General features: G+C 40.7%; 2 protein-coding genes across 3 annotated transcripts; both read left to right on the top strand.

The window, feature by feature from the left end:
* Window positions 1-2,837: 2,837 nt before the first annotated feature.
* Window positions 2,838-7,889, top strand: wnt8b (wingless-type MMTV integration site family, member 8b; the record flags this gene model as incomplete). The annotated part of the gene is made up of 6 exons (XM_080037230.1): window positions 2,838-2,908; window positions 3,718-3,751; window positions 4,819-4,957; window positions 5,526-5,651; window positions 5,793-5,935; window positions 7,320-7,889. 6 exons carry the CDS (start codon window positions 2,838-2,840, stop codon window positions 7,887-7,889), a joined length of 1,083 nt encoding a protein of 360 aa, XP_079893356.1.
* Window positions 7,890-14,185: 6,296 nt separating this feature from the next.
* On the top strand, window positions 14,186-23,449 carry hif1an (hypoxia inducible factor 1 subunit alpha inhibitor). 2 transcript variants are annotated; one of them, XM_080036611.1, is made up of 8 exons: window positions 14,186-14,564; window positions 17,575-17,825; window positions 18,776-18,924; window positions 19,526-19,671; window positions 19,992-20,098; window positions 20,668-20,731; window positions 20,830-20,940; window positions 21,547-23,449. In XM_080036611.1, the coding sequence occupies exons 1-8, from the start codon at window positions 14,385-14,387 to the stop codon at window positions 21,601-21,603; spliced, it is 1,065 nt and encodes a 354-aa protein (XP_079892737.1). In that variant the 5' UTR covers window positions 14,186-14,384; the 3' UTR covers window positions 21,604-23,449. The 2 variants fall into 2 exon arrangements, with proteins under 2 accessions (XP_079892737.1, XP_079892736.1); XM_080036610.1 differs by having other exon boundaries at window positions 20,668-20,740.
* The last annotated feature ends 44 nt before the right edge of the window (window positions 23,450-23,493 follow it).

Genomic DNA, 23,493 nt, shown 5'->3' with positions numbered 1-23,493 from the left:
TTGGTTGATGGCGATCTACCTCCCCTGGTCATGCTTGGCTCACCCGTCTCACCCACACACTAAAGATTGTTGGGAGATTTCTGCGCTCATGACGCCACCAGAACATACTTATAATACCAGACGATATCTGTAGATAGATGTTTTGCAGCTTTACATCTCCACTCACCGCATAAGTTAATCTTCAAACAGGCGTATAAGATCTCATAATGTAACTACAATCCATAATGTAATACAAAAATGGAAATAAAATCTATAATTTTGCCCATAATGTAACAATTTATTACACAATGGAATGAGATTATTCCCCCCCCCCCCCCCCCCATAATGTAATATTTGAACCAAATGTGATAAATTGATAGATTATGGGCAAAAAGTTATGTTTTGTGCAAAGCATTTTGTCACATTATGGACCAGTTATTACACTATGTATTATTACAAAGCTGTTATGTAATATTTTTTTTTCTTTTTTTAAACACTTAGGTCATGCTTATTACGTCATGATTTGAGAAGCAGGGTGGTCACGAACTTTTCGAACTGATTTGCTCAAGCGTTGTGCAAGCAAAAAGAAAACTCCCCGATGGAGGTCAATAAAGAGGCTCTAGTCTAGTGTTTGTTATCAACCATAGTACTGTATATTAAACAGCTTTTAACCTCTTGAAGGACCTGTGACACTTGCTCCCTCTGCTGGAGAATAACGATATGGCATGTCAAACAAACAACTGACAAGTTACATCTTCTTTTTCCTCTATATAAAAAGCAGAACATGTTTTTTTCTTTCTTTTCTTGTCGCACTCGATGCCTTCCTGCGATGATGCTGCAATCTGCCACAAAGTGAACAGTCTGGGACAAATGTACTACTGAGCGTCTGAGAGTGGCCCCACCACACCAGATCTGTGTTGGCCCAACAGTGACATCAGCCCTCTGTCCATTCATTGGCTGCTGCCCGTCAGGCCATCCTCCACACGGCATGTAACACCTCGGTGTGCTCGCCCTGCCAGTTGGGTCGCAGACACCTCACTGTGGTCACTGTTTCTAAAAGACAACCACACTGTTTCACATAGTTAAAGCTTGCTAACACAGATTACTTGTGAACATATGTTAGCCTACTGTTGGTGAATGCTTATGGTTTGTGTTTGAATTTCCAGTATGCCTAGTTAGAATGACTTTTGAAGTAAACTAAAAAAGAAAATAAAAAATAGGGGCGATGTTACATTTATTTAGATCACATTTCTACTGCTTAAGGCAATTAGCTATGGAAGTCTGTTGATAGGCTACTTTTCTCTTGTCATGTCTTAAAGGTGGATCGTGATGAGACTATTCATTGATTTTGTCAAAAAGTGAGTTTGACAACAAGCATTCTTTAAAATCGCTGCCTCGCACCTTTAATGCTCAGAACAACAGGATGGATCCTGCTGTTGTCTCATTTTACTTGTCGTTCCTTTTCTTAAATCTTAATCCAAAAACATCCCTCAGAAGTCCCCCCGCCTCTCCCTCCATCCCCATCCCCAAATAACTCCATCTCTAATCCTAATTTGCACACAAGTAGATTGCTAAAGGGCTGCCTGCGCTAAAGGAAAGGGTCCTACGGGTCAGACGGGGTTATTGGGGGAATAACCCTTCGTCCAGTGTTAGGTAGGGACCGTCTGGATTAGTGATGCAAATGTCCCATACATCTGATCAATGGCCGGGCCTTCACTCAGTCCCAATCCGCCTTTTATTTTCTGTTGAGTGGAGGGGTGAATCGATTATCTGTTTAAATTAAAATTCATCCTATGGCAACTTTTCCTTGCCTATATGAGCCTATGATGAAAATATTATCCTATAATTTAGCATGAAAAATAATTGTCAAAATAAATGTCAAGATAAGAACCTCGAAAAAGTCCCAATAAAGTGAATACACCTTCACCCTTCACGGCATTAAGTGTATCGGCGACACTTTCATATAGCCTATTGTAGTTGTATTTGCAAGTGTCCGGAATAATAAATAAACCATCGTCATGAAACAATCTTACGGCTAGAACTGCGTAGATCTGGGGAACATAAATTACATCTCTAATGATAATTAGTAAAAAGACACGCATCCACCTGCAGGTGATCCATTTTGTGCGGTTATTTTTTTGATGTGTAAGTCGCCATTTTAATGTGTTCATATATTCAACGAGGCAGTTTGCGATATAATGATCAAATGAAACGTTGGAAGCTGTCACTGCCCTCCGTCCGAATAGTAGGCTACTTTTGTCTTTTTTTTCTCGGGCTGATACAGATTGATTCAATCACACCTCCATGAATTAGCCTACTTCCTCTAGAACAAACACTCCGGGCTTAATGTTTGTAGGCTATTACTATCAAACTAACAATTCGACATCCAGATGTCTATCTCACTAATCCCCGACCATCAGCTGCGCTGTTAGATAGCTTAAATAAACTTTTTTCTTTCTTTCTCTCCCTGACCAGATATTCAAGGGATCAGTGTTACACTTTTCCTATAGGATTAAGCAGATCTTCCTTAGCTCTTGAATGGAGGCAGGGAACCTAGCGTTGCCCGGCCCTAGAAGGCCCAGGGTGCCCCTTTGATCATTTCAGTCTCCCCTCGGTGCAATACTTCTGATTGGCCGGGAGAGTAAGAAGGGGGGAAAATCTTTAATTAAGCAGATAATCTCTTGTTGGGACGAGAGCAGCTCCATTTCAGAAGCCCCCTCCTTGAATCCCCGTAAGGCGCTATGGTGAAGTAGTCCCATGTGCTGCTGCCTCAGATTCCTCTCCATCGTTTGACCGTTCTGCAGGCTCTTTGGACGGACGGGCAACTCGCTCTCCGTCATCCCGCCTCACCTGTCAGGATGTTCATGCATTTGGAGGTTTTCTATTACGTGTTCATCCTCCTGGCTAATATGAGGTCGAGCTACTGCTGGTGAGTTGATATGAAATATTATTTATTATTTTCTGCAGATTAATTTAGTGTCAAGAATGATGGTGTTCATGGCAGTGGCAAGTGTCGCCATATGATGCAACATAGGCCTACAATAGTTTTTTGTAGGGTCTAATGCATAGGCTATAGGCCTACTAAAATATCCAAATTAGAAACAAGAAAATATCTTCAATAAGGGACTTGTTTTAGTTTTATCAGCACTACCTTTAATAAGGAACCTCGTATATAAGGTTTATAAGCAATAACCAATGGCTTACTTAATGGTGAATAATACTTTACAGATCAGTTATAAGCCATTTTAAGAACAATGTTTGGGTTGCCAGGTAGTGGAAACTCCCTCTTGATTGGTTTTACCTTCTGATGTTTATTTTGGAGCTGCAGAGGATCTAGACCAAAATCCAGTTGTCCAACAACTCATATAAACTTAAAAATGCAAACTTAATTGATTAAAACCATTTGTCAATGTCTTGTTAACATTTATACCGGCAGACTTTAAGGCTTAATAATAAATTGAGGGCGTTTATGACTGAATTACCTATATTTATTACGAAAGCCAATGGATGTTTTATGAACCAAATTTGGAAGAAATCAAGTAACAAAAAACAAGTTGCCATTTTTACATTCCTAGAACACCTATTTAACACATTCTGCAGCGGTGTTCAGTGAGGTTTGGGATGCCTTTATCGGTGTCACGGTTTAACATGTTACAAGGCACTAATGAGAGATGTTAGCAGAGGAATTTGCGGAGGACACTGAGCTTCCCTGAGTGAATAAGCTGTCTCCTTTTCCAGGTCAGTGAATAATTTCTTGATGACTGGACCCAAGGTAAGCCAACTTTCTTTTGATCATTTTCCCTCTGGCATTTGTTCCCCCAAAAGAGAGATGGGAGAAAAAAAAGACATTTTAACTGTGGTGTACGGACAAGCTCTGTTACCTGTGTGTATCCAACAACAGGCACTAATGCTATAGAATCAGTGATATTCTTGGGCCCTTTGTCATTTCTCTCCCCCCCCCCACCCTCCTCTGTACACTTGACCTTATTCAGAGGCTCTGTAACTCGAGGTTGAATGTTTTTGAGAGGCGAAGGCGGCTATTGCTGTAGTGGGTGGTCATCATTAGCGAAGCCAGGCCCCTGTGAAAGAGGTGGTACTCCAATCTCCCCCCAAGACCACTTGAGACATATTAGTTATATTATCGCTCACACAGACCTGAACAAGCAGCGGAGAGAGGGAGCGAGCGCAAAAGCCAAGGACACAGCGTGTATACTAGTTTGAGAGAGGTCGACAATTCATTGCATTCACTGCGCCAGATGAGAGGCTATAAGGGAACTTATGTGATGCTGGAGCTCAGTTTCTATCCGGTCACATTGCTTTTGTCATGAAACTGACTATTGGCATCAAAGTCTCCAAAATCATAAGCATATGGTTGATATACATGCTGTCTACTTTGAAATTCTTTAGAAGGCAAGTGGAGAGACACATTTTAAGTTCTCCAACTTCCGTCATATCTTTTTTCCCTTGTTAAGTAAGACTTGTCTCGAAGTAAAATGTATAATGTCTGACACCATTAGAAAATATATGAATGCAAATGAGGCTAAGGCTGCTTCAAATGACCTTAGTTTTCTCCCACATGTAACATTCAATAAGGTGAACCCTGGGTTTGTCCATCAGTACCACAACACCTCGAATGAATTGTTGGATCTGCGACTACCGACTCTCTTTGTGTGGCATCCATCTGAACTCTGTGTTCCGGGCATTCATTTGTTTAATACATTCAAAAGACGCCATTTGTATTCTACTGATTGTGTTGGATCAATTATGCAGGATTCAACCTGTTCATTTTAGGTGCATTGCATTATGGGTTTATTTATTCCCCTGTCTGTGCTGCTGCAGGCGTACCTGATCTACTCCAGCAGTGTGGCGGCAGGAGCTCAGAGTGGCATAGAGGAGTGCAAATACCAGTTTGCGTGGGACCGCTGGAACTGCCCCGAGAGAGCTCTGCAGCTGTCCACCCACAGCAGCCTGCGCAGCGGTAAGTACAGGGTCCACGGTGGAGACACGGCCAGCCTCAACACCAGCTCAAACATCTATAGAGTCCGCTGCACATAGGATGAGAAAGAGATCCCACTTTTAAATAAGAAATATTATGGATTTTTAAAATGGGTTTCGAAGCCATGTGCTGCATTGTTTCAGTGTTAGAGAACAAGGCAAGAGTTTTTTTCTTTTCTCTTCTCCTTTGTGAAACAGCCAGGGATTATTTGCTTATTTTACCCTAAAACATTCACCACCCTTTGGGATACTTACAGAGAGCACGGTCGCTAGAGGCAAAACAAACACACACTAATCCATCTCACAACATCCCCCAGAGTCACTGACTCCATTTGCAACAAACAGAGCTTCACAAGAAAAAGAGTCAAATGTGTCAAAGTAAAACAACTGTATTAATGAAGTTGATTTCTTTCAAGCCATTTCATAAAATAAAAAGTAGGATTTCATTATTAAATCAAGAAGTGACCTTACTGAGAGAAGGAGGTTATGATTAAAATATGTATACAATTCCTTTTGTATCAAGATAGTTAATGAGTCTCTCGCTGTTACAGCCAATCGGGAGACGGCATTTGTTCACGCCATCAGTTCGGCTGGAGTCATGTACACTTTGACCAGGAACTGCAGTCTGGGAGACTTTGACAACTGTGGCTGTGACGACAGCAGGAACGGACAACGAGGTAAGAGGATCACCCAAATCAAACCTGTACATAACTTCCCATGGCTGAGCTTGATATGGGAAATTCTTCTTTAATAAAAGAAAAAAATCAAATAGCAAATACCATTTCAATTGAATTTCTTTTGTGTTTTTCCTCTTCTAGGCGGTCACGGCTGGCTGTGGGGCGGCTGCAGTGACAACGTGGGCTTTGGCGAGGCCATCTCTAAACAGTTTGTGGACGCCTTGGAGACCGGGCAGGATGCACGCGCCGCCATGAATCTCCACAATAACGAGGCTGGGCGTAAGGTACAGTAGGTGCTCCCAATTCACTCCGCCAACTTGGCAGCAATATATGTGCCACTTAATATAAGATGTAGTTCAATTGTGCAATGTTAACGCCTCAATTTTAACCATACAGTATTCAAACCGGGTTGGGGGCTTGCCTGACATTTTTGGGGAATCTCTCTTGGCCCTCCGACTGTTTGCAGAGTGTAAAGCACCTTTTGAATAATTTTTTTCCCCCTGCTAAGAATTACACTGAGTGTGCCACCCAAGCGTCCCTTTCACGATCGCTATAAGTGAGGTGCCACTCGTCCCCAATAATAACAGTGTGTTCGGTGTACCAGAAGGGCCTATTTAACCAGTGCTGAATGCCCCTTATGACAATACCTCAACTCAAGAATCTCGGGATCGCTGGTGCAAGCTTAATTGGTGATCCTGGGGAGCCAGACATTGCACAGCGTTCTGCATTATGCTGCTTTTTTAATATAAGTGTTTAGTTTTTATTCTTGCAATAAGGATCCCACATTTATGTTGGTCTTTGTTTGGGCCCCTGAGGGAGTCTGAGGGGACCACAGGCGTGCAGCTGAAGTGCTCTTTGTTTACGGTGCCTTGTGTCCCCCCTGTCGGGCCCTAGGATCCCCATGGCACCTGGAGCATCATTGTAACAGAAAAAAACGGGGATAGAAAGAGAGAAAAAACTCCTTTTTCTTTACTCTTCCTTCAATGGGACTCTCCATTGGGTCTTCTCACAGTAGAAAACATGTTGATAATGAACATGCTAAATACATACTCCTATTTCTTCTGGCGGGACAATGGGGCTCAATGTGAAACTTTGATTCAGACTAACCTCAACAGAGGGTTCATCCCCTCCTTGCCCAAAAAGAAAACGTTCCCTTTTCAACCGACAGCTGTTTTGTGTCGGGGTCAAAGTCAGGAAACACTGAGGGGCCACAAAGAAACCCAGCAATGGACCTTGAAGCTATCATTTCTTTCTTTCAGTGTATTCATCAAACCGGAGAACTTTGAGATACAATCAGTTAATTTGACAACACGTCAATCAAGAAACAATTGGATATCCTGTCTTTGACACACACTTATATACTGACAAAGACACACAAGCATATGTGTGCAAACGCAATTCCTCACAATGTCTTTCTTTGGACACACACACACACACACACACACACACACACACACACACACACACACACACACACACACACACACACACACACACACACACACACACACACACACACACACACACACACAAATTCAAACAAACATATGTGTGCATATGCATACCTCAAACTGCTTTGTTGACACAGTTTTTCATATGAAACTAACATTTTACTTGTTATTAACAATATAATCTCCTCTTTACTTCTCCTCCCCTCTGTGTCCGCAGGCTGTCAAGGGCACCATGCAGAAGACCTGTAAGTGCCACGGCGTGTCTGGGAGCTGCACCACTCAGACCTGCTGGCTGCAGCTGCCAGAGTTCAGGGAGGTTGGCATCTACCTGAAGGAGAAGTACCAACGGGCCCTGAAGGTGGACCTCCTCCGAGGGGCCGGGAACAGCGCTGCCAGCCGCGGGGCCATCACAGAGACCTTCAACTCCATATCACGCAAGGAGCTGGTCCATCTAGAAGACTCCCCCGACTACTGCCTGGAAAACCGCACTCTGGGCTTAACGGGCACAGAGGGCAGAGAGTGTCTGAAGAAGGGCAAGGGCCTGAGCAAGTGGGAGAAGCGCAGCTGCAAGAGGCTGTGTGGAGAGTGCGGGCTGGCCGTGGAGGAGAGGAAAGCAGAGACGGTGTCCAGCTGCAACTGCAAGTTCCACTGGTGCTGCGCGGTCAAGTGCGAGCAGTGCAGAAAGACAGTCACCAAGTACTTCTGTGTGAAGAGAGGAGGCCAGAGGGGAAGGAACGAGAGCGCAGGCAGCCGCCGCAAGAACCTCAGGCTGAGGAAGAAGCACTGAGAGAGAGGCTTCGTATAGCTTCTCGTCGTTATAAGTTGTGTCCACTGTGTTTTTGTGTTGTGGAAAAAATACAATTTGAGAACATCTTCATTGTCAGTTGTGTATTAAAAGACAGTGGGGATGTGCGTGAAGCCACACGATAGAGAAGAGGAGAAGAGGGGAGGTTATACATCTTTGTTAGACTTTTTGGTACAAATGTATTTAAGATATATTTTTTTACACTTTTTGCAACATTTAAAAAAAGAAGTCATTGGGCATTTGAATATTTTTTACTTAAAACATTCTCCATAACATGTTTATTTATTTTCATACATACACAGAAAAAGTTCAAAAAATAAAAAGTTTATATGACTATTGAGCAATGGCTAAATTAGCTTTTGTTAGAATCCAAATTTTCAGGAACCTGTCTGGTTGTCTTCCCATGAACGTCTATGACCGTAAGGAAATCAAGAATCTTTGTGTATTTCAACTATCACTGCCAGGCTTTGATTTTATTTTGAAGCATTTTGAAGCAATTTGGGGGATAGTCTTCTCTCCCACTAACTGGCTCGCCCCACCCCGACCTTTGCTGCCCTCTTGATGTATTTAATTGTATATAAAATGAAGCACTTTGTACTGTACATTGTTAATTTATTGCACAGCCTTTCCTAGTTTTGCTTGTATTGTTAGTCGCCTTTTGTGGTTTGTTATCCTATTAAAATGTAAAAAAAAAAAAGAATAATAAATCCTTCAGTCTTATATATCAATCGGTCTGAACAAAGTGTCCACCATTCTTTAACATACTCTTTGTGACAGTAATACCTTTTGGGGTTTAGCAGTAAACACAACCTTACCCTTCACATTGTTCTGGTTGGGGTTAGGATACTCTCGGCCAAAGCAGCAAGAATAGGACAACTTCCCAGCTAGCGTCCTCTTGGTTCCATCACGCCTTTCTCAATTTCGCCTCAACAAATACCTCTCCCCGTCCTCTCCCTCATCATGGTAATCCTCAAAGAGCCCCCCCTAACTCCCCAAGCGCCTGGAAGTTTCTTTACTGTTTAATACTAGTTTAATTAACTTTGTCCAGACAGAGTATAGGGGCTGTGGGGGTGGAGGGCATGAGGCAAGTTGCCCCTTTAAAAAAAAATAAAAAAATCATCCCGCCTCTAATTTTGTATGCTAATCTCCTTTTTCACGCCGCACCTCCTTAGGAGTGGGGGAAAAAAAGTGTTGGGAAAACTTTGGGCTGGCCTGTGTCGGGGCTTCCTGCGGCTGTTTTATTTCCCTGGGCCCACCTATTTGGATCCTTTCACTCCTCTAGGGCCTGCCTTTGCTCGATTTAACAATGAATGCCGAGCTAATCAGCTCTCTCGGAAATGCACCACTGTCGAGGGAAGGTAATCCCTTCTCCTCGGGCTCTCAATGGGCCGTCGCCTTCTAAAGGACTTTGGGAAAAGGCTTTGCACAGATTCACACTGTTCCCTCAAAAGAAGTTAGTTCAAGTATTGTGCCCAAACAAGTGGGTTTTATAAACACATGCTTTGCCAGGATACTCACCCCACCTGCGAGTGAGAGGTGCCAGGGCCCAGGACAGACTAGCACATGGCAGCCCCCAAGCCCCCATACCCCTTCAAGACGAGATGGGACATGAAAGAGCAGATTAGCAAGGTCCCATTGAGAAGGGGGCGTTCATTTCTGCACCTTCCTCCTTCTATTCAATAAAGTGTCAAGGAAACACCTTGTTGACATCTTATTTAACAAATAATGATCATAATCAAAACTCCTCCCTCCCCAGATGACCCCCTGTGGGCCGGCTGGTTTGCAGTAAAACCCTCTTGCCAACAAAAGAACCAGCATACCAAGCTTTTTCCCTGCGGGTATGTGTGGAGGTTCTGCAATTTACTGTGATAGGGGAAGTACACCAAAAACACACACGCAATGTCCTCTTCCCACTCCTTTGCAAACATGCAACTCATATCATGAAGTATGTTTCATTCATATATATATCTCATTATACCATTTTGTGAAATGTCATTATTTTCTATATGAAATTTTTTGATTTTGTTGTACATGCGGGAAATAAATTAAAATCCGTCAATCAATCAACAAAAAGACAGAAATTGTTCATTCACCTCATTTCAAAATGCACAACAAAATCATAACTTGCACACACATTTCAGAGTAAAAGTTGCTTTAAACATGGTGTGCAGAATGCATTGCTCCTTATTTGGACTATTTGATTTATTTTGGTTAATTGTGTGAGTCACGCTGTCATGCGATGGCTTACTGCCAGGAGAAAAATGTTCCACTTAAATCGACATGTAAAGATAATCGCGGTACGGAAAGCCTGTTGACACAGTAATCAGCTAATGTGTGGGAACACAGGGCAGAAAAACACGTTTGGCCATTTTTAACATGCAATAGTTTGACACGCCTGTGATGCTGTTGGCTTCTCAAGTCAAGATCAGTTGTGCTCCAGCAGCCCAGATGAAAGAGAGAAGGCCTCTGGTCTAGTGGGCAGTATGTTATGTGAAGATAATGCTAACCTTAACCTGGAGACCTAATGTCAGGTGCTGGACTGCAGGTTCGACTGGGAAAAAGTACTCTATTTTTTGTATTTGTCTGTGTTCTTGTCGACATAACAACTAGGGAACCATTTGTAAGCATAAATATGCCTCTCTTTTGTCTCTGTTACTCTCACCTTTTCTCTTTTAAAGGTGGAGTCAGCAATTCTTGAGAACGTTTGTTGACAAAATCAGTTTTCCTCAAAATCAATGAATATCTCCTCATGATCCGCTACCTGTCCATATACTGTGTGTGCGCTTAAAAGATAATCCATGTAGACAGCATAGGATCGAGCATGTTGCTAGCTTCGGTGGGCCCACTTTGTTTACATACCTGTTTACAGAGCCTAGGCTTTGTATTAACACCACTTTTTTTCAGCGCAATAACAGTCCATAGGCTACAGGTAGCGGTATAGTGAGGTAGATATTCACTGATTTTGACAAAGAGTGATTTTGACAACAAGCATTCTCCAGACAGCACCTTTAACATTATCAGCCCAATCACCTCAAATAAACAAATAACACACACACCCAATGGAGAAAGAGAGATGCACTGATGCATTACAACGTGGCATGTGAAACAAGACATATTCGTGAATTAGGCAACACAATTTGCCCCCACCCAGAGAGTGACGCGACCTCCGACCGAGGGGTCTGAACTTCCGTCTCCCGGACGGGCCCTGCCACCTTCAATTTGCCACGTCACAAGAGCCCGAGGTGGCGGAGAGAGAGAGCCGACACCACAGAGGAGGAGAGGGGCTTTCAGGCAGATTCTTTCTCATAGAGCTTGAGTAATTAATTCAAACGTCTGTTGAGCAAAAAGGTGGAAATGAGGTTAACGCACACACGCGCACACACGCGCACACACACACACACACACACACACACACACACACACACACACACACACACACACACACACACACACACACACACACACTTATATATATACATACAGAGGTGCGTGCTTAAAATCACTGACCAAAGAAACCAATACTCAAGAAACTAGATGTTTACAGCAGTAATCACATGCTTTCACTGACCAGGAAAACGTGTCATTGTAACTGTAGCTCTTCGAGAAAGTCTGTGATTGTGATTTGACAGTAGTCCATACGTTTTTTGGAGAAGACAGCATTGGTGTGCATGTGTTTGCCGCTATCAGCAGAATTGAGATATATACAAGCTTCTTGAGGCTCACCCCGGGGTGGTCAGTCTCCCGGCTACGCATACATCTGCCGTGAATGGTGAGAGACAGGAGCATCAGAGGGATCAGCTCAGCTCAGCTCACTGATCTGCACAGGAAGCACAGAGCATGGGAACACTCCGGGGAGCCACAACCATAGGCCCCGCAGTGGAAATCTGCTGATTAAGCCCCACGCAACAGAAAAACATACAGGATGCGACGGCTTTTTTACAGGAAAGTCAGAAAATGCTTTTGTAGGACCTACTTTTTTTTTTAAAGCTAAGATTGCACCAGTATGGGGGCCTTTAAAAAGCTGTAACAAATGGTAAAAAAAAAATGCCATTTGTGGTGGAAATTCTTCAGGGGTCAGAGGTCAGCTCAGGTGGACGGAGGTTTCAGGAGAATGGGATGAGTTATGCAGCAATGTTTTTTTTTAAGCTAGAATGAGGACAACACAGCACAAGTCCTGTTACTGAACATTGACTTGTTTAAAATTGAATTTTTTAAATTTTGATTTGTCTTATTGTGATTTATTTTTAAATGTGAAATCATGTTTTGAATGTAAACTTTTTTAGTTTGTATGCTCCTATTGTGGCCAGGACACACTTTTAATACATAATAAATCTCAATGGGAATTTCCCTGGTAAATACAAGTGAATGAACAAATCGTATTGCCACCCAATGCTGCCAAACACTTCCTGAGATCAGTGTTTTAACTTTGTGTTATCTGTAAAGGTATACAGGCGTGGGCGTCAAGCATACAGGCTTCAAATGTTGTTAATATTAGCTGTCCTAAAGACCTAGAATTCCCTCACACAGATGATCAAAGATGGTTGATAACGTGTGCTTCATCTTCAGTTCTGACATTGACAGAACAGAGCCATGGTTCCATCAGCTGATCAGTCCACTGGGCAAGGTACAGTGTGAAAGGCTATCTCATGAAGAACGATCGCCCACTGATCAATACAGCAATGCTTTAGCAATGATAGTCAAATATTAGCACATGATTTCAAAAGTGTTTACTTAGCCTATCAATGCCATATCTTTCCTAGAGGGAAAGATAAATGGACTTCTCAACCTGTCTGATGAAAGAAAGTACTGGCTTGAGTTCTGCATCAGTGACATGACTCTGCAAACATTGCATTGCTTCCTACTATACAGAAAATGGCTTTGAACAGCACTGTTGGAAGAAGTAGGCTTATGCAGATTAAGATTGTTTACTTGAGCAAAAGTAGCAATACTGCACTCCCATTGTCATACTTCTGTTTTATATTGATGTTATACTTTAACTATGGAAATAAAATAAAAATAAAAAATGTAGTTAGTGAAGAGAAGTTTGTTCTTACTGCTTTACTTCGAAGTAACTTGTTACTATAAATGTGGAATAATTATGGTGCAGTAAAATGTACAATATTTCCCACTGAAATGTTGTGGAGAATAGTATATATATATAGCATAGAATAGAAAATACATGAGTAGGCCTACCTCTAAATTTGACATACAATCAAATTTTTTTTTCAAGCACTGATAACATTTTGGTTATTTTGTTATCTTCCATAACATGTCTTCTTTCATATTTGTATTAAAGCTGGGGTGGAGGATTTGGGGAGAAAATGGCAGTTGGGATAGAGATTCGAATCCAAATACCTCAACCGCTCCACTTGTTCTCTTTGGTCCCTCCCCTATGGTCCCTCCCTGACTCGCTCTACACCAACAAAGTTGTGCCAAAGTGAATGGACAGTCCCAACAGCCAATAAGAACAGAGAATCGGAGCCTCGCTCTGGTTGGTCAAGGTGTACAGCTCATGTTAATTTTGACTAATCAGAAATCACATACCCCAGCTTTAATACAACAAGAAATTAAATATTCATAGATGTTTATTTGACTCAAATGTGTCTGTTTGCATATGCATATTTCTCCTATACAACCATCTCTAACGGCCATTATCTCAACATTAGTTTTTTCAACACTACTTTGGACACGATTATGTGGTAAAAATGAAAAAAGATTTTAACTCTCGCTTTATCCAGCATTTAGATTTTTTAATAGATGAAAATTAGGCTAAGGGCATGATTAGTTGAATAATGCAAATTTTGCATGTTTATTCAAACATTTTTGAAAAAAATTCATACCAAAAATACTGTTTTAATGTAAGTAATCAGCTGGCAAAGTGTCATGATATTATCCATTAGTTAAAATGTTTACCCTATTCACCTAGCCTACATTATTTGGGTAGTCAAAATCTTCTGAAATAATTCTAATAATTGTATCATTGCCATTGGCCAAGAAGAGCGATGTAATATTCCCAATTAGAGAGCTGTAAAAGTTTCTGTAATACAAATACATCAGATATTCTGCAAAGTTGCAACACAATCAGGTACGATACCACCATCTAGCGGTAGAGACGAATTATTACAACATGAGCATTTGGTTACCCACTGCACTAGGTGTCGCTGTCCGTTATTTCAGGCATTTAAACGTATATAAACGTTTCCTTGACTGTTTCAGTTGGTGTCGTTTGCTTTTATGCTGTCAACACGGTGTGTAAACACTTCCATGAAACAGAGCCGGGGAGAGCGGTTGCCGACGGCAGCACAGTGCACATTTCCCCTTCAATAATTCACTCACGCGTGAATGGGAAAGATTGTATGATATTCCCGCTGCTGCCCCTAAAGCATATCAGGGTTAGAGTGCGGAAGAAAAGCCCGTGTGTGGTGGTTTCATTGTACGGGGAAAGGAGGCAGCTAAATCTGCAGCTAGTTGAGGACCATGGAAGCGGCTACAGTTGTGGAGGCTGACCCGGAGACGAGTGAGGACAGCTCGGCTTCCGCAGGCGTCCAGTACCCGGGTTGGGATGCGTCTCAGCTCCGGAACTACACTTTCCCCACCAAGACAATTCCCAGATTGTCTCACGCGGACCCCAGAGCAGAGATGCTAATACACAACGAGGTAAACCGGCTAAAGTTAAGTTAGCTAGATGAAACTTTTGACACAACTTACTTGACCTGTCAGGTGAGAGATGGAAGGAAGACAATCCACACAAACCATGTTTTGGCTCCTGAAGCTGTATTATTAAGGAATAGTGAGGTGCTGAAAATGAGTGAATTGTGCACGTTCTTCTTAGCTTGGTCTCGAGTGAGATTTAATTATAAGTGATTCCAGGGAAATATGTCAGAGATGTAACCTAATAAGGCTAATATGAGTATCAAGTTGCTCAATTTGCAATGGTGAGATCACACTTAAACTTATTTTAGGAGTAGGCTATGCTATGTAGACATGAAACAAACAGTCAAATTAATTATTAAATTATAAGATATGTGTCGATTGACTAGAACATAAGTGCAGCTAATTGATTTATTTCAAGTCAATTTTCAAGCAAAAATATCTCCAAATTCCCAGTCATAAGGATCTAGCCCTTTAAACCTGCAGCAGAGACAATACATTAGGCTACATCCAGTTACAAAGTATGGGTATATCTGTCATCCATTGGAGAAAATGCAGGCCTACTTTAAAGTAAACAGACCAATGGTAAAATGCAATCATGTGACTTTTCTTGCCATCAGTGGAGGTTTCGTAGTTTTAAGAATGACAGCTGCATAATGACTCTTCACAGCCCATTGGGATTCAGGTTCAACAGTAATCCAATCAGCGGTGTGGCACATCACGTTGTGTGCCTTTGACATTTGGTTGGTGATGGCTGACTGAAGATCACATCTATATACTGTACATGTACAGTCTTAGTTGAGGTTGTTTTCATGAGGAAACCTATTTTCCTGGGTTTAATTATTGATGTTAGCAGTCCCTGGCAGAATGGACACATTCAGCAGTACAGTGTGTGGGTGTGTCTCGTTTAGATATAGACCAAAATGACAGAATATTTGTTAACATAACACATTATGTTGTGAATCATCAGAACTGAACCTCACTCTTTTATCTAGCAAGTGTTAGTGTAGACGGGAATAGAAATGTGTGTCGCCCTTCATACCTCTCAAAATTGACCCGGTTTCCCTTTCTCTATGCAGCTTTAGTTGACTGTATTGCATGCTGAAAAACATTTCAGCTCTTTAGAAATGGTTCACAAGAACAGTAACAGTGTTGTCAAAGTGAGTTACCTTTACACATGCCTTTGAACTGGCAGATTCTTAGTTTAACATGTTATGGAAAAAAGAACATACAAAAAAAGAAATCTCCCATATTTACATTTTATGTAGAAATGCTCTTAACAAATGCTTATTTGATTCCTCCATAATGTGAAACCCTGAGAAGTGCTTCTTTGTTAACAATGAGATGCATGATTTGCACTAAAAAGTTTACTGTGAGATCTACAAATGTCATTTAGTTTTACTTTAATACTTACTTTAATATTAAGTGTGCTTCCAAGAAGTCACCAATAAAAAAAATGGTGTGTGAGCTGGAATATGCAGAAAAAGGTTATGATGGGCACAACATAACACAATCAGTCAGAGATAAGGAAATAATAATGGTGTTCTATTATGTGTCATTGTACAGTTCAATGAACAACATTTTTATTGAGGAACTTAAAAGTGAAAGATAAAATCACGTGCATGTATGCATCACGTAGCATTTAGCCTATTCACTTTAGGCTAGGCATGGCTTGACTTTGAATCATTCAAAACAGGCCAAACGTGAACGCTATTTAGTTTGGAACAAGGACATTGGTTGATGAGGTCATGGGGTTATTTGCATCCGGAGCTGTTCAGACCATCTCATCTGTTAGTTTCACACGTTAACCCTGATGAATGCATGAGTAGATGCACGATTCACCTATAAAACAGTCATGGAGTAGGAGTGACCGTCTATGTTTTCCCTCGAAGCATAAAAAAAATTGGCATTCACAATGTTTACGAGCCTAATCTAGAACGCCCCCAACGGCCAATCACACACGTGCGCGTGCGAGTGTTATAAGAATAGCGTTGATATGTCCACAGAAGGCTCCTTCCTACATTACACAATGTTGAGTAATGTTAAGAAAACATCCCTCTAAAACCAGTGTGCACACATAGGGCACGTCCTATGCCTGCTAGTCGTGTCAAGTCGGAATTTAAGATGTTGAGATACATTTTTAATATTAAAAACTACGCACAAGGCCGATTTTACTATCAAAACAAAACTTGAAAGCCACAAAGATATATGAGTGTCAGCGCATCGGATGTGGCCGGATGTTTCTGTGCTGGAAGCTGCAAAGAAGCAGAAATGGTCAAAAACTGCATTTTCTATAGAAAACCATACATATTAAGATATATAAATATAAAGGATTCTTCACAGCATCACTTTAAGCCTTCGGGAGCGCACACTGCCAGAGGTCTGCTGCGAAAGTGAAACCCAGAGCCTGTGCAGTGTGTGAGCGAGAGATGCAGCGGGAGCGCGCACAGCCGTCTACGTTCAGTTTGTCACGTAGCCCACGGAGCTCAGTGTGTCCGATGCGATGCTATACACTGCACTGCCGGTGCAAAGCGCTGGTGTGTGCGGCTGGGATTTATGTTTCCCGTTTTGTTTCAGATGTCATTCTATAGTTAATGAGTTATACTAGTTTCTGGTTTAAGAACAATGTGATGCAATCAAGATAATGTGCAACAGCTGTTAATGTTTTCATGTAACGTCTACTATTATTAAAAAATATATTAATGTAAAGGACACTTTTTGTTGTTGTTGCATTTTTAAATGAATGTAACCCATTTTATGCACCACATATTAGATAAAATGATAAAGGCAAACTAGTCATTACAGTTGCATGCATGTAGCCCATGCAAATCCTACAGTAGCCTATAAACTGATAAATCATTTTAAAATACCCTTTTCTTTAAAAAAAAATCTACCCTACACCTTTTAGCAGTCGAGCAGTGTATTCCTTAGTGCATCATCCCTTTGAGAGATCTGGGCTCAATAATATACATTCCTGTTTTATTCTTGTATTGAAATGTCCTTTGTCTGTTTCCAGGAGCCGGTGGTTCTAACAGACACAAACCTGGTGTATCCTGCTCTCAAATGGGACATCGCGTACCTTCAGGAGAACATTGGAAATGGAGACTTTTCTGTTTACACCGCTGATAACCACAAATTCCTCTACTACGACGAGAAGAAAATGTCTAATTTTGATCAGTTCGTCCCCAAGTCACAACGGATGGAAATGAAATTCTCTGAGTTTGTGGATAAAATGCATGCGACGGAGGAAATGGGAGGAGAGGAGAGGTAAGACATACAGTATTTATAAGCGTATTTCAGTAATAATTAGTCAAACTTGCTTATATTATACTCTGCTTGGGCTGATGTTCAACCTAAACAAAATCCTCTCTTTAAAGGAAAAGTACAACATTTATTTTTTTTGCCCTCAGCTCATATTAGCCATAGACTAACAGTATTTGAGCTAAGGTCGCTCCCAATGAATGAGCAACCTTTAGCCATTTCTTCTTCAAGAATGCATGCACAATTAAAGGGAAAATAGGCAACAAGCTAAAACTATTCCTTGAAAGCTCAAACAGTCAAGTAAGAACAAGTGTCAGGAACAAGTGACTGTGCTGCAGGTGTGCTTGCCATTGTTTCTTCACGCTATATGTAATGCATCAGAACAGGAAAGTGGAGCCAATGACTAAGCATTCGGGAGATTCAGGGGAGAAGCCTGTTACTGTGTGACCTCACTTGTCCCGGAGGCTGAAACATAGATCACATAACTCACACAGTGACGGATATCCATCTGGATTTACACCTTCCGCTTCCTCCAGTGTCATATTATTGCTTTCATGGCTATGAGGAGAAAATACAGTCTGCTGAAATAGAAGTACCTTGTAAACAAGTTACTGTCCTGCAGACACATTTATCAGCGGCCTGATTGTCATTTATTTGTTTGTTGTTCAGACGTTCTCTGGATGTAGTCCAAGTTGTGCAATGCATCTTTATACGCCTAATCTCATCAACAAGGCTTTATATATATTTATTTATTTATTATTTCAAAAGGTGTAGTGCCAGTGAGCATCTGTCATCTTACTGATTGTTTTTATTTATGGTCTCTGGCATATAAATATGTCTGTTGTTTGTAAATGTATGTATGGTCTGGGTGGACTGCTAAAACTGAATGGCCCTTTAGGATACATAATACTTGGCTTATTCATATTGCCTGTGTGTTTTCTGGTGCATTTCTACAGGGTCTATCTGCAGCAGACCCTGAATGACACAGTGGGCAAGAAGATTGTCGTGGACTTCCTCGGTTTCAACTGGAACTGGATCAACAAGCAGCAAGCCAAGAGGAACTGGGGACAGCTGACATCCAACCTGCTGCTCGTAGGCATGGAGGGTAAGAGACTTCTGGTAGGGTCTTCTGTTGCTGTTGCCCATCTGCTTCAAGGTTGGCCGTGTTTTGCGTTCAGAGATGGTGTTCTGCATACCTTGGTTGTAACGAGGGGTTATTTGAGTTACTGTTGCCTTTCTATCATCTCGAACCAGTATGCCCATCCTCCATTGACCTCTGCCTTCAACAAGGCATTTTACGTCCACGCAAATGCCGCTCACTGGATATTTTTTCTTTTTCGGACCATTCTCTGTAAACCCTAGAGATGGTTTAGAGTGAAAATCCCAGTAGATCAGCAGTTTCTGAAATACTCATACCAGCCCTTCTAGCACCTTCAACATTGCCATGTTCAAAGTCACTTAAAACCCCTTTCTTACCCATTCTGTTGCTCGGTTTTAACTTCAATAAGTTGTCCTGTCCAGGTCTACATGCCTAAATGCATTGAGTTTCTGCCATGTGATTGGCTGATAGGTTATATGTGTTAACAAGAAAATGAACCGCTGTACCTAACAAAGTGGCTGGTGACTGTATATTGTATAGTAGTTCCTCATTTGTCATCCTACACAATGTTTTTCATACATCACTTATCACAATGTGTCTTACACAGGCAATGTAACACCGGCACATTATGACGAGCAGCAGAACTTCTTTGCACAAATCAAAGGCCATAAGCGGTGCATCCTCTTCCCTCCAGACCAGTTTGAGTGTCTCTATCCATATCCTGTGCATCACCCCTGTGACAGACAAAGCCAAGTAAGAAATCCTCCTATAATGTTAACTTCTAACTTAGACTATTTGTCATTTAGTTTAGTTAACTTTGTATCTATTATATTAGTAGAAATAATTCACAGTACAGCGCTCTCCCTATACAATGAGGTCTACGTATTAAAGTTATTTATTATTACAAAGATATTGTTATGAGGATAACTTGAAATACCGATAAACATTTTGTGTAAGACTTATTTTCAAACAAATGTTGACAGTATTAAGGACTTACATTTCTTACAGCTAATAATGACAGATGTACAAGGTTTGTTTATGTTTGGTAATGAATTCATATTTTTCATTCATAGGTTGATTTTGATAACCCTGATTATGAGAAGTTCCCCAATTTTAAAAATGTTGTTGGCTATGAGGCTGTTGTGGGCCCAGGAGATGTGCTTTACATCCCGATGTATTGGTAAGAAGTACTTCTCTTTGGCCTGCTCCTTGTAGACATAATCATTGCTAACATTACTTATGTAGAAAAATCAGCTCCAACACTGAATATGGTAATTATCTCTCAGAAATTGAGTCGTTTTTGTTTTGTTATTATGCTCTCTGCATTTCCGTGTGCTATTATTTGATGTAACTGCTCAACATACTGTTAGAAAATGATTAATTATTATTATATAATTGTTTTATTATTGCGCGTTTACGAGACCTTATTGACTGGCCCAGAATTGGGTAGACAGACATATGTGCTGTCAAAAGTAGCTACTGTATAATGCGGTGGTAACTGTTAGTGATTAAGTAGATGTGTTGGAGCATAAAATACTAAGTAAGAAAAAAAAATTGGGAGAAAAAAATAAAACTGAAACCTTCCTTGTACAAGCTTTAGTTCTAAAGTAAACTAGACTTATTTTGCTTTGGTGACAGAAAATGGTGTTCTCTAACTTAACAGTTCCCATGTGAAGAGACTATAGAAAGTTTCTCATTGACCGCCAGAGTTTGATTAATTTAGTTATGTATTTTTTCCATTTTCTTCAGGTGGCATCACATTGAATCAGTGTTGAACGGCGGAGTGACGATCACTGTAAACTTCTGGTACAAAGTAGGCATAGTTGAGTCACTACAAGCATTACTTTTAACATTCATTCTTGGATTATGTGTGTCTGTATGCTTACTCACCCATTTGCTTAATTTGTTCAGGGTGCCCCCACACCCAAGAGGATAGAATACCCCCTGAGAGCGCATCAGAAGGTGGCCATCATGAGGAATATTGAGAAGATGCTCGGAGAAGCACTTGGAGACCCACAAGAGGTAAAAATCATTCGCCTTAAAAGAAATCCTCTTTGATTTAATTTATCGTTATTGAAAATGTTGATATCGAGGTATACATACTGTATCTTAAATACTGCTTGAAGGCCACCGAACTCAACAACTGGGTCATACTAAAAAACTGCTTTGTTACACCTGTCCTAGAGCAAATAATATGCGTATGCTAGGCTACTCACTGTCTGGGGTTTATGTTGTTAGTGAACTGAAAGCAGAAAGACATTAACACTGTATATTTAAGTATTTGAATATCATTTTAAATGGATATCATAATCGCAATATTCAACAATGTTATCGCACATTGCATGTTTTCCTGATATCGCGCAGCCTTACAGGATACATTCTGCAGAAGTCACACATGAAAGTCACACTGCCATTTTCTGGAACATCAAAGGAGATCCACATTTAGGTCACCTGTTGCAGGAAAATCCCCGGGGCATGCTGACCCCTTCCAGCGACCCAATTACTGTGAATATTTTTGGCTTACCTGATTTAGTGCAAAGGAAAGATACACGCAGTCCAGGACAGTGTATTATATATGACACTATGTCTGTAGTAGCTTATCCTAATCCCTTTTGTTTTTTTCCATAGGTTGGACCCTTATTGAAAACCATGATGACTGGGCGATATGACCAAGGTCTCAGTTAGAGCACCGACCCTTAAAACTTTCAATCAGACTGCTTGGGAAAAAAACTGTATGTGCGTGAATGTGAGACTTCTGCGTGTGTAATGCGCATTTTGACTTTTGGAGCTTCATATCTCTGCATGGCAATAAGCGGCCATCTTGAAAATCATCCTGCTTCAGTCGTCTGCGAGTGCCATGGTCATTGCAAATGCATCAATTATGGAAGAGACACCTCACTCACCCATGGGAATTCGCCCTACTTAAAGAAGACTTTTTTTCTTTCTTATGTCTCGAAAAAGGAGGACTTATTTGGTATAAGTCTATATATATTATTTATGTGTATCACTGCTCTCTCAACAATAGCTTAATTCAAAACAATGGATATCTGGGTGCATTCACTCATCACCTTAGTGGTAAGTTTCTGCGATCGGTACCAGTAAAATACAGGACATTTCTTATATACATGTGATAACAGTTTTGGGTTGAATCCTAAATGTAGAATGACCATACTGCATGTTCCATTTTTATCACAAAGACAGCTATAAAACTAATATGGTTCATATATCTAAAGATGGTATACAAGTATTTTGGAAATATTTATGTTATCTGCATTATCTCTACGCCTACCTACATGGTTTTAGGGAGTGATCAGAAAGAATGTTCTGTTGCAAAGAAAGATAGCCTTGGCCTGGAAATAAAACAAAAAAAGTACAGTGATTTTAAAAACTGTGGTGAAATATGAACAAAAATATGTGTGGGTGTGAAAAGAGGTCCCATATATTCAGCTGAAGGAATACGTGATTGCTTGCAGCTAAATTGTTTTAGCTGTGTGATTGCTTTGGGTTTTATTTATGCTCTAGCTTGTTTTGATTTATATTTCAAGGACTTTCTTGGATTTGCTATTCTATATACCAGTTATAGGTGAGAGGACACTGAAAATAAATGACTTTCAGAAATTGTTGTTGCAAATACAGTTAACTTTAAGAATTTAAATGAATGTAAGTTACTGTTTCGGGAAAAACGTGATTACAGGTCATGATCATTTGGGAATGTTATAGTTGAAATTCTTTTAAAAGTGAACTGCTTATATATATGATACATTTATATAAATATGTTGAATGCTGGGATGAAGCTGATGTACCAGACATTGCAGTGCAACCATATTGTACCATCTAGTGGTCAAGTTTGCAGCTGCATGGTAAGCTTGATGTATTGATACCCGGTCCATGCACTATACTGCTATCATGCAGATGAAATGTTCAATATGTTGCAGCAGATCTGAGATGAAATAACACTGCAAAGGGTTTCCAGTTGAAAAATTGCACTTGCTCTTGTGATTCAGAAATGCACTTATTTTTTTGCTTCCACACAGCCATATTCTGAAGACCTTTAACAATGTTGTAACTTAGAAGTGATTTCTGGAACTACTGTAAAAATGTACATTTAAAAAGGGGGAAGATCATTGTTGTGCTGAATGTGCCAAACCAACATACAAATCAGTAGATGGTTATCCAATGGTAATCTGCTAAGCAAGAATACCACAGTATGTCATTTACCAAGAACAAACTGGTTTTGTTCCGTCTGATAAAGGTTCAACCTTTTAATTGCTGATAATGTGCATTTCTACATTGCACAATGATGGAACAGGGCTATGTCCCCTGTAAAAACAATTGACATAATATAATATTAATGTTTCATCTCTCTCTTCTGTTGCTAAGGGTATCCCTGTTTACTATATGTGCCTTGCTTAACAATGACATGGCACTAAACATTGCAAGGACTTGATTTATGTGTAATGCTCACTTTGGCGTTAAACAGCTTTAAAGGTGGGACTGACAGGGTTAATAGAAATAGAGGCGTGTTTTTATTGATGGTTGCCAGTTTCTTGTTTGATATTAAGTATGTGCTCTCAT

This window comes from Ammodytes marinus, assembly GCF_949987685.1.
Source record: "Ammodytes marinus genome assembly, chromosome: 11".
NCBI classification, from domain to species: domain Eukaryota; kingdom Metazoa; phylum Chordata; class Actinopteri; order Uranoscopiformes; family Ammodytidae; genus Ammodytes; species Ammodytes marinus.
The sequence above is the reverse complement of the archived record's forward strand: the minus strand, read 5'-3'. Positions and strand labels throughout refer to the sequence as shown.

Coding starts and splice junctions, on each gene's coding strand:
- hif1an (XM_080036610.1), top strand. CDS start 14,385: ATGGAAGCGGCTACAGTTGTGGAGGCTGACCCGGAGACGAGTGAGGAC. Junction 14,565..17,574: donor AGATGCTAATACACAACGAG/GTAAACCGGCTA, acceptor GTCTGTTTCCAG/GAGCCGGTGGTTCTAACAGA. Junction 20,941..21,546: donor CACTTGGAGACCCACAAGAG/GTAAAAATCATT, acceptor TTTTTTCCATAG/GTTGGACCCTTATTGAAAAC.